The sequence below is a fragment of the Sturnira hondurensis genome, unplaced genomic scaffold (genome assembly GCF_014824575.4).
Source record: "Sturnira hondurensis isolate 20B ecotype Veracruz unplaced genomic scaffold, ASM1482457v3 Scaffold0004136, whole genome shotgun sequence".
NCBI lineage: Eukaryota > Metazoa > Chordata > Mammalia > Chiroptera > Phyllostomidae > Sturnira > Sturnira hondurensis.
The window spans coordinates 21,061,968-21,076,926 of NW_028076767.1; the positions used below are offsets into that span (position 1 = coordinate 21,061,968).

Genomic DNA, 14,959 nt, shown 5'->3' on the forward strand with positions numbered 1-14,959 from the left:
TACTCAGCAAGAATTGAGAGAAAATTGATGCCTCCACATTCAAACTGATTAAGTATCTTGATATCTGAATAAACGTGTAAGACTTGTGCCTCATTGCTAGATCAATTCCACAGAAAAAGAAATGAGGTAAGGAGGTCATTATGAGCAACCACGTTCACTTCAAGGTTCAACTTAGACAAAGCTTAAAGCAGAGTCCAAGAGTATAAATGGTGAAGGATCACTACCCAAGTTAAAGTTCAAAATCCCATAATAAAGTAACAAAGGAAATCAATTTGAACTTACACTTTTTGTTATTTACTTTTAAATAGCAAAGCATATTTTCACAAAGATGCCCCCCCCAAAGCAAGACACTCAAGGCCTGGATGACTTTTTCTTTTTGTAAATTCCTGTTTTGATACATTACCCTAAATAAATAAGCAAAGTGCCAAGATATAGTAACATACAGGAATGTATAGACACTTAAGGGCATGACTTCATCCAGACTCTAAGAACTTTCCCAAAGAGGCAAACACCAAGTAACTATAAAAAGTGAAAAACACCCCCAACTATCTTCATGTTTCTATGACTTTAATAAAACATTTCAAAAATGAAGATTTCCTGTGGCCTTTTAAAGAGAATTTTATTTGAGTGGTTCTTACAAAGATTGTTGCAATATGAAAGTCATTTGTTTGATAGAAATATCAAGCTGTCTCGTCAAACACACTGAAGTAACCCAAAAATATATTTCAGAGCTCACAGAGCTTAAAAAGAGCAAAGATTATATGCAACCAGACAAAACCTATTTCTGCATTTCCTATTTCTTGCTCAGACTGCTTTGCCTTACCAAACTGTCACTAAACATTTTGAGGAAATGCAGGGATCATTTTGTTTGGGACCTTAGACACACCAGAACACATATTTACAAAGAAACTTTTACAGATACATTAATTGAAAAGATACCATTCAAAAATGAAGTTTTGAAACCTTTTCTTGCCAATTGATCAGAATGTGAGATGTTAATCAAACAGCCCTTAAGCTGTCTTGAGTTTCCATACACTAAATATGTATTTCAGAAACCCCTGCTAAACCATTAGCTAAAAGTAACATTAGCAAAAATGTGAAATGTAACTGCTGTGTAAAAAGTTAGGCTTCTGAAATGAAACATTAAAAACATCATATCCCTGTCTGCCTTTTTACATTAAGCACATTTGTTTCCCTAGAGCTATTCCTATAGATCTTTAATGTAATTTTCTACATGTACATTTAAAAGGCAGAACAAGAGAACAACAGCTTTGTATACAGTGGGATTTGCTAGTTAGGGAGAATGAGCACACTGAATTCCTGTTAACATTTTTATTTTTTCAAGGTAACAGGAATTGTATACAAATGACAGTAGACCCTTGCCTCTTTATTTTTATCTAAATAAAAGATAACTCAAGATGAATTCTCAAGAAAGAAAAAGAGCTATGTACATAAGAGACTATATCTTCCTTCATCGTCTACTTGGAACCAGTAGTTGTGTTGCTGTCATAGAATCAGGAAATAGGTTGTGATAAGTTGGAAGAGGTACATATGCTGCTGTTATCATTTTACCTGTTGGGGAAAAAAAAACAGATACAGGTAGTTTAACATCTTCACTTTGATTAATTAGAGCCTTAATTATAATGACTTAAAAGAAAAGATCAAACTCACCAGCAAACCACCTGCCATGCAATGCATTGACAGCAGCAATGGCTGCAGCAATTGACGGGCACTTCACATACACATTGCCCTAAAGTACACACATACAAAAAAAAGTTAAGGACATTGCCACAAACAGCATGAATTAGAATAGGTTTATTCACATTCCCTGTAGAAAACTTAGTGCTCTATAATAATTGTTGTATAGCTAATATGTAGTATACACATAGAACGTCACTGAAAAATGTCTGTTCTCCCATAGATCTCTTGTACCAACTGTTTTCTATGATTTGAAAGCTGCCAAAGAATGAAGTAAGATGCCAGGATTTCATGGCAAGATCTCAACACTAAGCAGCAATACTACTTGTCTAATTCTATTATTTTGAAAGTGTCTTTATCTTGGAGGGTGTATATTTAGTCAGTATGCTGAAGTTTCCTTTAAGAAAAAACACTCTAAGGAAAAATAATGATCATAATATGACCCAAGTATCTGTGAAGCTAAGGCGAAGAGCAACAATATATTTTTGCATATTAAAAAGATCAAAATACCTGAGCTGAATTTTTGTCAACATAAATATGAATAACTCCGCCATGTTTATTACATTCTTCAATCACATCATCCTTAATCTCTGTATCCCATCCAACTTCTTCTTCCCTGTAAGAAAAGTATTCAACTTTATTAGACACAGCTCAAACTCATAAAGTTACATATATTTTCTTTTTTTATATAAGATATATTCTTTTTTTAAAAGATTTCATTTATTTATCTTTAGAAAGAAAGAGAAAGAGGGAGAGAAATATCAATGTATGGTTGCCTCTCGTGTGTCCCCCGCTGGGAAGTGGCCTGCAACCCAGGCATGTGCCCTGACTGGGAATCGAACCAGAATCCTTTGGTTCACAGGCCTGCGCTTAATCCACTGAGCTATGCCAGCCAGGGCCATATATTTTCATTTGTATAAAAAATTGAGGTTAGTGTCCTGACTGCTGTGGCTTGGCAGGATGAGCATCACTCTCCAAAGTAAGGCTGAGTTCAATTCCGAGTCAGGGCACATATGCCTGGGTAGGGGGTTCAGTCCCTGGTCAGGGAGCCTGTGAGAGGCAACCATCTGACACTTCTCTTTGTCCCTCCCTCTCTCTTTAACAATAAGTACCTTTAAAAATCAAACTAAACAGTTTCTAACCAAGCTTATACATTTTTAACATCATCATTCAGTTTGACATATTTCCAATGATACTTATACATACAGTTTATCTCCATTATCATAGACAAACCTAATAGCTTCCAAGGCTCTTTCTATGGTAAACTATTAATGAATATAAATGCAAACAGCATGTTGTAACTATAGTTATTGTATGAAACATGTTTCTTGAAATATAATGGTTGACTTATCAAATTCACTGGGGATGTGGGGGAATCCCTACATTTTAATTAGCTTATTAACAATGACTTAAAAAAAACAATATGTGGACTGATTAATAAAAGGCATTCTAATCACTGGGTAGGAAGTAAAAAAAAAATTCCTAAATTGACAGATAGCACTAATAAAAAGAAAATTTGAAGATACTTGTCTATTAGACTGAAACAAGCTTAAAATTTTAAAGCCCAGAAACAATAAAAGAGTAAACTGGTGATCAAAATAAATACTGATACAAATTTTACAGAAAACTACTTAAATATATGAATGGAAAATGTAACATTTGTATAGCTTTCAGATGAATTCCAATCTTACACACACACACCCAAAGAAATTAATCAGCAATGGCCCTGGCTGGTGTGGCGTGGATTGACCACTGGCCTGCAAACCAAAAAGGTCACTGGTTGATTCCCAGCAGTCAGGGCACATGCCTGGGTAGCGGGCCAGGCCCCCAGTGTGGGGTTGTGCAAGAGGCAACTGATGCATGTATCTCTCACACATCTATGCCCCCCCCCCCGCTAAAAATAAAAAAACCTTTTTAAAAAAAATTTTAAAAAACCTGCAATGTGCATAAAAATTGTGCTACAAGAATCAAAACAGTTACATTATTTGAACTATAAAGTATACAAAAACATTTTAAGTGTTAATTCAGAAAAGTTAAATATTAAAGGTTTTACAGCATACCCTTTTGAACCTGACCAAAGTATGTTACTTACGTTTGAGGGTTAAACATGTTAGAGAGTTGAAAACACTGTGTTGCAAGAGGTTGAACAGAGGCAGCCGCAGCTAAAGCTGAAGCTATAAAAAAACAAACAAACAAAAAAGGAAATTAGTTTCTTAGAAAATGTATCAGAATAAAATTAAACCAAAAAACCCCACTACACCCAGAGTATGAAATTGGGATATAATCAAGCCAGCCACTTCACTAATTTATTTAATAATGATCTCAAAGTATATAAGAGTACCCCATTTTAGTTGCTAGAAAACTGAGGCAACATTTCAAGTGGCTGATCTTAAGAAAATAAAAATTCAACCATACAAATACCAATACAAATCAATACAGAAAAGCAAGGAATAAAACTGAACACTGACTTTGTAGGACTACTGGGGTTCATACCCTGAGAAGCAGGGAATAATAAAAATATAGTCTTAAAATGCCAAATAGGCCATGGCCAGGTAGCTCAGTTAGTTAGTGTTGTCCCAGTAAGCCAAGGTTGCTGATTCAATCTCCAGTCAGGGGCACATAGAAAAGAAGCAACCAATCAATGCATAAGTAAGTGAAACAACAAGTCAATGTTTTCTCTTTTTGTTAAAGATGATTTCATTTATTTTTAGAGATAAGGGAAGGGATAAAGAGGGAGAGAACCGTGCTAGAGAAACATCAATTAGTTGCCTCATGCACACCCCCAACTGGGTGCCTGGCCCCACAACCTATGGATGAGCCCTGACCACGAATCTAACTAGAGATAGAAACCTTTTCTATTTGCCCAGTCCACTGTGCCACACTAGTTAGGGCAGTTTTCTTTCTCTTTCCCCCTCCCCTTTTCTTTCTCTCTCTAAAAAACAATCTATTAGTCCAATCCATTAATAAAATGCCATAAAGATCTATACACTTTTGTACTTCTTAGATTTCTACCCATGAATATAGTTACATTTAAAAAGATACATAAATGGGAAGAAATGGGGGACATTTGTAAGAAGGGTAACAATAAAAAATTAAAAACAAAGTGGGAAGAATAAATTTAAAAATGTAAATATAAAAATATTAAGTTTTAAATATAAGACACAAAACCACTAAAGTATTTAAGATTTAATACCCTAAGAATATAAATCTTTTAAAAAAATCAAATCAGTATTTTAAAATTAGAAGGTCTGTTTTAGCACAAGAACTAAAAATAATATAGTAATACTATATTAAAAATTTTAAAGAAACTACTGGACACTAATATTTAGGCTCAACATTTAAAATCTATATTGGTTTAACTTTGAAGTTAAGAGCATTCACCAATATAGCTACACCACTGTTTTCGTGATTTATAGAACATTACCAGTAGCTGTTACACAACTCACCGTAATCATAACATTTGACCAAATTTCATTCCAATACATAACAAACAAAGCTAAGGATAAAATAGTGCATTAGAAATTATAATAATTAAACGTCCACCAGAGGAAGTATCAGAAATATTCTGCTGAATAAAAATTGTACCTGTGCATGAAATACATTTTAAAAAATGTTTCTGATAAGAATACAATTTTTGCTTATTTTTTTAGTTAAAAATAAGCAATTTTAAAAATAAAGCTTTACATTAGAATACAAATGCAACTAACAGAAGTCACATTCTATTGGGTCAAGTTAAAAATGCAACCATGCTTTTTACAAGAAATAAACCCCACCGTGTACCTTATCACAAACAAATGGAAATATGCTTGGAAAAAACCCAGAAGGTCATTTACAAGATTAACTGAAGATTTTATTTTCCCACTTTCTCAAATTAGCTGTACTACAAATACTAAAATATATTTAGAACAATGTATGATACAAGTATTACAGCTCAACCTAGATGAATGCAGAACACAATAAATTCAGCATAGAAATACTAATAGAAAAACACACTATTTCAACTTTTAAGAAATCTGTTAGAAAAAAGAGGATTGAGTAAAACTCTCCCATTTGCTGGTTATACACTTAATTTCTGACCATCAAGGAACATGGTAGATCTTTCTCATTGAGAATCATTTCTCTAAATAACTTTAAATATACCCTATATGAAAGGCTACTTAATTTGCTCAATAGCAAAGGGCTCTATCAAACAGCAGATATTTACGTGGTAATTAAGAACAATAAAAAATAGCCTACTTTATAAATCATAACAATCTCTGAAAATCTGCATGTAATTTTGTTCTGGGTAATTTTCTCATTGCTTAGCACTGCATATACAATCAATCACTGGAGTTAGAGCCAGTTTTTCCTGACTTCTATGTAAATTTACTAACAATCTCTACATAAAAATAAGCTCAAAAAAATGAAGATAATGCAAAGTAAGCTAAAGCCCCCAAAAGAACAGACATTTTCACTTTTCATCCATGCAATTATAATAATTTGGATTAGGCCTTCTGAAACATACATACATTAGCAGTAAAGCTTACTGTGTATATATATCACCATGTCATTATGACAAAATTTGGTCTAAAATACAGAGTATGATAATAAATACAAACAACTATGTCTTGCTACATTAACATTTATTTAAAAGACAAATAAAAAGCTCAACTCACCTTCAGTCTGTTGAGAAAGTCTTGTTTGCAAATCTATAACAAAAGAGAATTCTACAGCTCAGTGCAGGAACAATGAAGAGCCTCAACTAACAGGGTAAATGTCAGGAAAGCATTAATAAAAGAGGACTACTGTAGCAGGGTTTATTAAAATGAACTTATAGAAAACCTGGCAGCCAAACCTCCTTCCCCATTCCTCATTGGCAAGGCTTTGGGGCCTTCTTCTTTCCTCCTATCCTAGGAAACTTACTTATGCCTCTCTACTCCTATTCCTAGCAAGTAGTCTTCCACATCTCAAATGCATTCCACTACACTACTCTGCACATGGGAATAATGGGAAATGGGGAAAGGGAAGCACACCGGTCAGAAAATACATGAAAACCCTGATCTTGAGAATTCAATTCCAAGTACTTGGGATATTGAACTATTTATTGTCCTGTCAGTGAAAATAAGCATTTTAAACTTTCAAAACGTTATTTTAAAAAAAGTAATCCCTGCAATAGTACACATTAAACAACTATAAACACTTTCACTGATCTACCAATTCAGTAGTAAGAACAACAGTGGGAAATACCATTCTAACTGTATCTATTATTTTTAAAAGTGCTTTTAAAGCTTAAAAAGTCTAACCCTGAAGGTGAATTTTTATTTGGATCTGGTTTCATGGTCTAGTCTAGAAATTTAATAAGGCAAAAATGAAATCTATTTGGGTTTACTATAATCTAAGAAATACAAAAAATTTTAAGCATCTCGTTAGTATTAAAAATAAAGAGAATGGGGATTTTTACCAATGTATTTCCCCATATAATCATTAACGCACTTCTACATTAAAAGGCAGGTTAACAGAAAACTGATAGGATGTGAAAACAGCAGCAAGTGTGAATAGTAAAAAAAAAAAAAAATGGCCAGTGTTGAAAAGCTATCTTGAAGCTTGAAAGTTACTGAAATAGCCTTGACTCATGTGGCTCAGTGGATTCCTGTGAACCAAGGAGTTCCCAGTTTCATTTCCAGTCTAGAACACAAGCCTGGGTTGCAAGCCAGGTCCCTGGTGGGGGATGCTCGAAAAGTGGCCACATACTGATGTTTCTCTCCCTCTCCCTCCCTCCCCACCTCTAAAAATAAATAAATAGTTAAGATCTTTAAAAAAAAAGTTTGTGAAATATACAACACAAAAATTGTTTATATTCAGTACCCAATTTTTGTTAAGGTAATTCAACTGCAACACCTTATTACCATTTGGATTTCTTGTTGAGTACATGAAAATGATCATAAAACATGGGCAAAATTGAAAAGGAATCTGCAGCCCAAGTTATATTGGGAAATAAGTATACCTGGGTCCTAGGTGCTCAAAATTGGCATCTCGAGCTGAAGAAATATAACTGGTGTATATTGAAGGAACTTGAAGATATGATCATAGGAACATTGTCAATAAACTTTAAATTATAACACAATTTGTCTTTTTTTCCTAAAATGGGAAAAAATGTATAGATATCAGAAATCCATACTATTTTAGGTATATAAATTCCTATCAAAATTTCAAAAATAAAGGTGACTTTTTATATGCCCTTCTGATCCCAACATTATGGCCAGAGAGATATCAATGTCACCAAGAATAATTTGTAGGATGTCAAGAACTTGGTTTGAAGTGTTTTTAAGTCTGACCAAAAATTCTAACACAAAAACAAAGAAAATGTGAACATCTAAAATGTTTTTTTCTTTTCAGAAAAAATTTTCCAATGATTTTTCAGGTTATTTATGACGAGTTAGAAAATAAAGCATGGGTTTCACAAAGGTAAGGTCCCTGTGTTAGAAAGGATCTGTTAAAACTTCCAGAAAAAAAGCACATGGATTTAGCCCTGAACAAGTAACTCAAGTTGGATTAAGGCATTGTCCCAATATACCTGGGTTTGATCCCTGATCAGGGCACATACAAGAATCAACCAATGAAATACATAGGTAAGTGGAACAACAAATCAATGTCTCTCTAAAATCAATTCATTAAAAAATTTTTTTTAATTAAAAAGTTTTAAAAAGCATGCAGGTATAATGATGATCCACCCTTGGTTTCAAACAGCTTTCAGCTTTAAAGGGTTCACAAGGTAAAGGTCTCCAAACATTGAGCAATTTATTTAATTTCAACAAGGAATGTATAAGGTTTTAATGACTATATGGAGAAAAACCAGACGTATTATTTACCTATAAACTGAGTTGACTAAGTAGCAATACAATTTATCAAATGTAAGAAAAGCAATCAAACTAAATCATATCAACAAATGCTTAAATGGGGACATATAATACGTAAGTAACTAAATGGCTATTTTCAGCAGCTCACATGGATGTTTAGCATTTTAGTTGATGATAATCAGCCAGCCTTAACATAAGCTTTATAGGGAGTGTGACAAGGGAGGTATAGTCATATATCATACATGACAGAAGAATTAATAATGAAGGGTATTTAATAACAATGTTTAACATAAAAAAAAAAAACCTCTGGCATGCCTCTGCTCTTAAGGGCAGAAGGTCATGTGCAATTTCCTTTGCCTTCTTTTGGGCTGCCTACATGTTAAAAAAAAAAAAAACTCCCACGAGGTGAACCTATTGTTTATGAGGAAAAAGACCAAACTAATATATGACACACCATCCAGGATACAACCTAAGACTGCTTAGAAATCAATCATATCAGGTAGGGGACCAATATTGTTCACTAGCCTTTAGTGAATTACATAGAATGTGGTAAAAATCAAACATATTTTCTAAATTATTGAAAGAATGACCTGAACAATGGGAATAAAAAAAATTTTTAGATTAAATAATTTTCAAACCATAGATAAGGGATTATTTCTGAAGTGATGGGTTTCCTTTAGTATTGTCAATTACACCAAATGACGTCTATGACTACTTGTTCACTGTAAAGAAACTGAATACCTAACATTTATTTGGAAAGTCAAAATAAATCAATACAGTAATGGCTATGATTTTGCTTCTCATATACCTGGCATGGTTTTGCAATATTTTAGAGAATAACTACCTATTAGATTGCAAAACAAATCATTCAATTTGACAGAGAGCACAGAAAACCTAAACGCAGGTTTTTTCCTAAAGGTACTCTTGTAAACATGTGGATATCCATTAAAAAAAAAAACACACAAACCCCCACACACACACACTGAAAAGCACCCCCCCAAAACGAAGAATATATAAGTAGAAATGATCTTCTCCATTTCAATTTAAAAGGAAATCATGAAGTAATCACATGAACCTTTTTGTATAGATTCAATACCATCCTATTTCATATTTTTTTTCAAGTCATTTTTCAATTATAATTGAAATCCAACATTATAGTAGTTTCTGGTGTAGATATTTCATATTTTTACATTTGTCCGTCTTACTTTGTAGATAAAATTAAAGGATCAATATATAATTGCCACACTTTCTTAGATTAAGTACTTCTTCCTGTCATACAGGGTTCACAATAGAAATGGTTCTTTTATGTACTTTTAAAAAGCAATACTTCAACATTTCAAAATTAAATGTTATCCTAGTTTGTATATGTGGACCAACATCAAGGTTTATAAAGACATATTCACATAATTAAGCAAAACCCCTTGTTACATAATTGTAATAAACTGCCAATGATCTCCTCCCTTCCTGCCATATCTCCTGTAACTTCATTCCCTACCTCAACATCTCAAAAATATTTACTATTTAGAAAAGCACTTTATTGGGCATTTTTGATATTGCAACCACTTTAATAAAGCTAGATTTAAAGGCCTCTGGTAGTTTTCTGAACTTTAGTATTGCAATATAAACTTGTGGTCTTTAATATATGTATTTTAAAAGGTATAGCTTACAGCAATTTCAACTGAAACTGGTGTGCAGGGTTCAGTAGCAATACCCTGACAGCTTATTATGATTAGTGGATAATTCTATCCTACATCTCCATTTTCTTACATGATCATTTGAGATTTATAGACTCTAAGTACTTGATGAATTGAATTCTCAGTAAGTCCTTTTAAATGCAAAAATTTGGCAAATTTTCGAATTAGGTGAAAAAAACAATGATTTCAAATTAGAAAAGATTCAATTCCTACCTGCCACAGCACCGAATGCCAAAGAGCCACTCATTTGCAGAGCTTGCTGTGCTGCTGGTGGGATCTGCAAACCCGTACCTGTAAAAGAATAGTCCTTAAGGTCCTTCATATGTTAACATCGGAAAAACCCCGTTTTCTGAGTGCTTACCACTAGTCACCTGCCTAGAAAAAGTTATAAGCAGCATATAGTAAAGAGCTACAACTAAATTTATTTTGAAGTGTGAGGATAACATTTTTACAGTGCACTACCCATAGAGTAGATGCCATTAGAACATTAATGCAAGAAGTTTGTCTATGAAATTACATGCATGCGCTGCCCAAGGATAATACCAATTCTAAAATAAATCGCTTTCCATTTATTAGTGTGCATGGTCCCTTTTCTCATTATCATACTCATAATAAATCATTCACAACACTAAGAAACACTTACCCTCTGCAAGTCTTGCCATTAATTGGAGACGACCAGTTGTTCCCAAGTCAATTCCAGTCCTTTCCAGTTCATCACTGTCCAAAAATGAACTAGCGCTGGAAGCATCAGTACGTTCAGTAACATGACCAACTTTCATTGGTCTTCCAGCTAGCTCAAATCCATTAAGTTGTTCCAAAGCCTTTTTGGCACATTCTGAATCAGAAAACTGTAATTGAGAGAGGTAAAAAAGTCTAGTACATCAATTTACATATATAACCAAGGAAAAAAAATGCTTACATGTTAAGTTCAGTCTTTTCAATAGTAACTGGGTAAATAATAAAGTAGAGCTCTGGCTGGTGTGCCTCAGTGGACTGAGCACTGGCTTGTGAACCAAAGGGCTGCTGGTTCAATTCCCAGTCAGGGAACATGTCTGAGCTGTGGGTCAGATCCCCAGTTAGGGGTGTAGTGGCAACCACACACTGATGTTTCTCTTCCTCTCTTCCCCTCTAAAAGTAAATAATAAAATAAAATCTAAAGAAGAAAAGAAAAATAAACTAGAAACTACTATATAACCAACATGATCAAACCATATTATTAACCTGATAATTTAAAATGACAAGAAAGCCTTGGCTGGTGTAGCTCAGTGGATTGAGCATAGGTCTGTGAACCCAAGGATCGCGGTTCAATTCCCAGTCAGGGCACATGCCTGGGTTGCAGGCCAGTTCCGAGTAGGGGACCCACAAAAGGCAACCATACATTGATGTCTCTCTCCCTCTCTCCTTCCCATCTAAAGATAAATAAATAAATAATCTTAAAAAATGACAAGAAAGGCACTCTTCTCTAGGGAGCATGTCTGTGCCTCCTGCCCCTGAGGCTCATTACCTTTACCCCTTTCTCCTGTGCTTGAAGGGCCTTCTTTCGTCTCTGCAAAACATGTTTCCTGAGCAGATTTCTGTTGCAACTTGCTTCTACCTAGGTGAATTTCTAAATAAACTTTCCCATAGTTTAGAAAAAAATAAATTCAAAATAATAATAAAATGATAACGAAGTAATGACCACTATCTTAGGAAAGAATGAATCATGGAAACAAAAAGTGAAAATTTTTAATTCAAAGCCCTTCTTGCCTTGACTGGCATGGCTCAGTTGGGTATTGTTTCACAGACCCAAAGGTCATAGGTTTGCTTCCTGATCAGGGCACATGCCTGGGTTGCTAGCCAAGTCCCTAATTGGTGGGGGGATTGAGAATGGCAACCAGTCCATCTTTCTCTTGTACATCCTTGTTTCTCTGCCTCTTTCTTCCTCCCTGTCCACCTCTAAAAAGAAAATCTTAAATACATGCATACAAAAAGGTTTTTTTAAAAATGACTTTGTTTGTTTATTTTTTGAGAGAGGGGCATGGATGTAAATAGGGAGAGATACATCACCAATTCGTTACCACTCCCATGCCTCCGACTGGGGACCTGGCCCACAACCCATGCATATACCCTGACTGGGAATCAAACCAATGACCTTTCAGTTTGCAAGCCAGCACTTAGTCCACTAAACCATACCAGCTAGGGACATACATAAAATCTTTTAAAAACCCCTTCTTAATGTGCTGGGACAAACTTAAATGGTACTTTCACCCTCATAAAAGTGAACTACTCAAAAAATTGAAGTTCATTCAGATGTTCTTTTTAATACAAAATTCTGGATCATCTTTTCTTGTTATGAAATCAAGACAGTTCTTAATTCCAGGATGCTAACAGCAAAACTCTAATCTACTCCTTTTCATTTAAATTTAATGGGGAAAAGGAACATATTCCCATAAATTTCATAGTTTCATCTTTCACCATCATGTTTATTATTCAAAATAATTTTTTCTGTTATCAAGATGGAGGTTTACACACACAGCACCATGTATACAGATCACTGGAATCACAGTAAATAGTTGGTAGAAGTTACATTTAAAATCCTTTCAAAAAACTCCACATCACTTTCTGTTGAGGAAGGAAAAATACTGGTAACCACACTAATGTTATTTTTTTTAAACTTTTAAAAAAAGATTTTATTTATTTATCTTTAGAAGGGACGGGAAGGAGAGAAGGAGAGAACTATCAATGTATGGTTGCTTCTCATGCATCCCCTGCTGGGAACTGGCCTGCAACCCAGGCATGTGCCCTGACTGGGAATCGAACCACGATCGCGTGGTTCACAGGCCCACCGCGCTCAATCCACTCAGCTGTACCAGCCAGGGCAACACACTAATGTTATTATAAACAAAATAAAATGTTGGTGAGTTGACAGTTTCAAGTTTTCTCCTTTCCCCAGCACATATTAAATACAATCCCTATGACCAATGAAATAGACTCCGTACTATGACTAGTTCAAGTTTTATTGTCATTTGGACACAAGATTATTATAATTTCTTGGTAAAACTGGTTCCTATTTGTATTTTAATGTAAAAATGTTTCCATCTTTCCAAAGTGACAAGAGCATATACTGGAAAAAATTCCTATTGTGTTAACTGGATTACACCACGAAGTAACAGATTAAAAAGTTCACTGTTAAAAAAGCACCTCCATTCGCAATTAGTCCAACTGTCACCTCCTATCATAATCGGGGACTGAGTAGCAACAGTTAGCCAGAAATATAAGGCATTTATCTCATTACTGTGGTAAGGTGCATACACATAAAAAGGATTTTCAGTACAATGAAATTACAAGAGACCTTCATTTACTAGACAATACTGTGTAGTAAAAAAATTGAAGTAGTCAGCCCTGACTGGTGTAGCTCAGCAGATTGAGCGTGGGCCTGTGAACCAGAGGATCGTGATTCAATTCCAAGTCAGGGCACACGTCCGGACTGCAGGCCAGTTCCCAGCAGGAGACACATGAGAGGCAACTATACATTTATGTTTCTCTTCCTCTCTCCCTTCCCCTCTAAAGATAAATGAATAAAATCTTTAATAAATAAAAATTAAAGTAGTCATATAAGGGAATCAGAGACTTCAATTATATGCAGGGTTGCCTGGCTGGTGTGGCTCAGTGGATTGAATGTTGGCCTACAATCCAAAAGTTTGTGGGTTCAACTCCCAGTCAGAGCACGTGCCTGGGTTGATAGCCAGGTCCTCATTTGGGGGTGTATGAAAGGCAACCACACATTGATGTTTCTCTTCCTCTGTTTCTGTCTCCCTTCCCCTCTCTCTAAAAATAAATAAAATCTCAAAAAAATTATATGAAGAGTTGGCTAAATAAACTGACCATATACAGGATAATATTAAACTGGTTAAATAAATGTTCACATCTACTGGACACATATTGCTAATAAGAAATGGCTATTAATGGCAAGCTTATCTAAAACACTTAAAAATTGTTAACTATGCCTCCTTCCCCACTATCAAAAACTAATGAACTTCTACTATGCTTCTTAAATCAAAATCGTTTAAGTCATAATGTTAACTGTTTACCGTAATAAATCCATATCCTTTGGATCGACCTGTTTCACTATCCATCATAAGCTGAATACTTTCAATCTGAAAATAAAAACATAATTATTACATAAATAACAAGGGAACAAAATTTTTTCCTTGAAACATGACAGACATTATCTCCCTCTTCCCCCTAAAAGATAATTGGAAATATACCACAACCTGTATACCACCCCCCCAAATCATCTAAAGGCCTAGAAATTTCCTAAACAAGAGGTCATACATTGAGGAGTCAAAGAAAGCACAGAAAACAAAACACCTTAGTTTTCTGCTTCAAAAACAAATGACAAAAACTTGCCCCGGCTAGCATGGCTTGGTGGACTTAGTGCCAGCCCATGAAGCAACGGGTCACTGTTTTGACTCAGAGTCAGGGTACATGCCTCGGTTGCAGGCTGGGTACCCAGTAGGGGGTGTGCAAGAGGCAACCAACACATTGTTGTTCCTCTCCCTGTCTTTCACCTTCCCTCCCCTTCTCTCTAAAAATAAAACCTTATTTTTTTTTGAAAATGACAAAAACCTAAAGTCCTTTGTAAAATATAATTAAAAGTTAGAAATGAAATCACTACTTAGTTTACATTCTGTTATGTTAAAAACACCAAAAATAATTCTCTATTCATACACAAAAAGCATAAAAAATTAA

At 34.7% G+C, this 14,959-nt stretch overlaps 1 protein-coding gene across 9 annotated transcripts in view; it reads right to left on the minus strand.

The window, feature by feature from the left end:
* Window positions 1-600: 600 nt before the first annotated feature.
* RBM39 (RNA binding motif protein 39) overlaps window positions 601-14,959 on the minus strand; it is a 32,737-nt gene continuing 18,378 nt past the window's right edge. For 6 of the 9 annotated variants that reach the window (XM_037043967.1, XM_037043965.1, XM_037043964.1 and 3 more), the window contains 8 exons: window positions 14,299-14,364; window positions 10,872-11,076; window positions 10,442-10,519; window positions 6,354-6,404; window positions 3,791-3,872; window positions 2,209-2,314; window positions 1,672-1,750; window positions 601-1,572 (listed from right to left, as the gene is read on the minus strand). In XM_037043967.1, the coding sequence (XP_036899862.1) occupies window positions 1,472-1,572; window positions 1,672-1,750; window positions 2,209-2,314; window positions 3,791-3,872; window positions 6,354-6,404; window positions 10,442-10,519; window positions 10,872-11,076; window positions 14,299-14,364 (768 nt within the window). In that variant the 3' untranslated portion in view covers window positions 601-1,471. Of the gene's footprint in view, window positions 1,573-1,671; window positions 1,751-2,208; window positions 2,315-3,790; window positions 3,873-6,353; window positions 6,405-7,681; window positions 7,816-10,441; window positions 10,520-10,871; window positions 11,077-14,298; window positions 14,365-14,959 lie in introns of those variants that run through there. The other 3 variants (XM_037043968.1, XM_037043966.1, XM_037043969.1) reach the window with 2 other exon arrangements.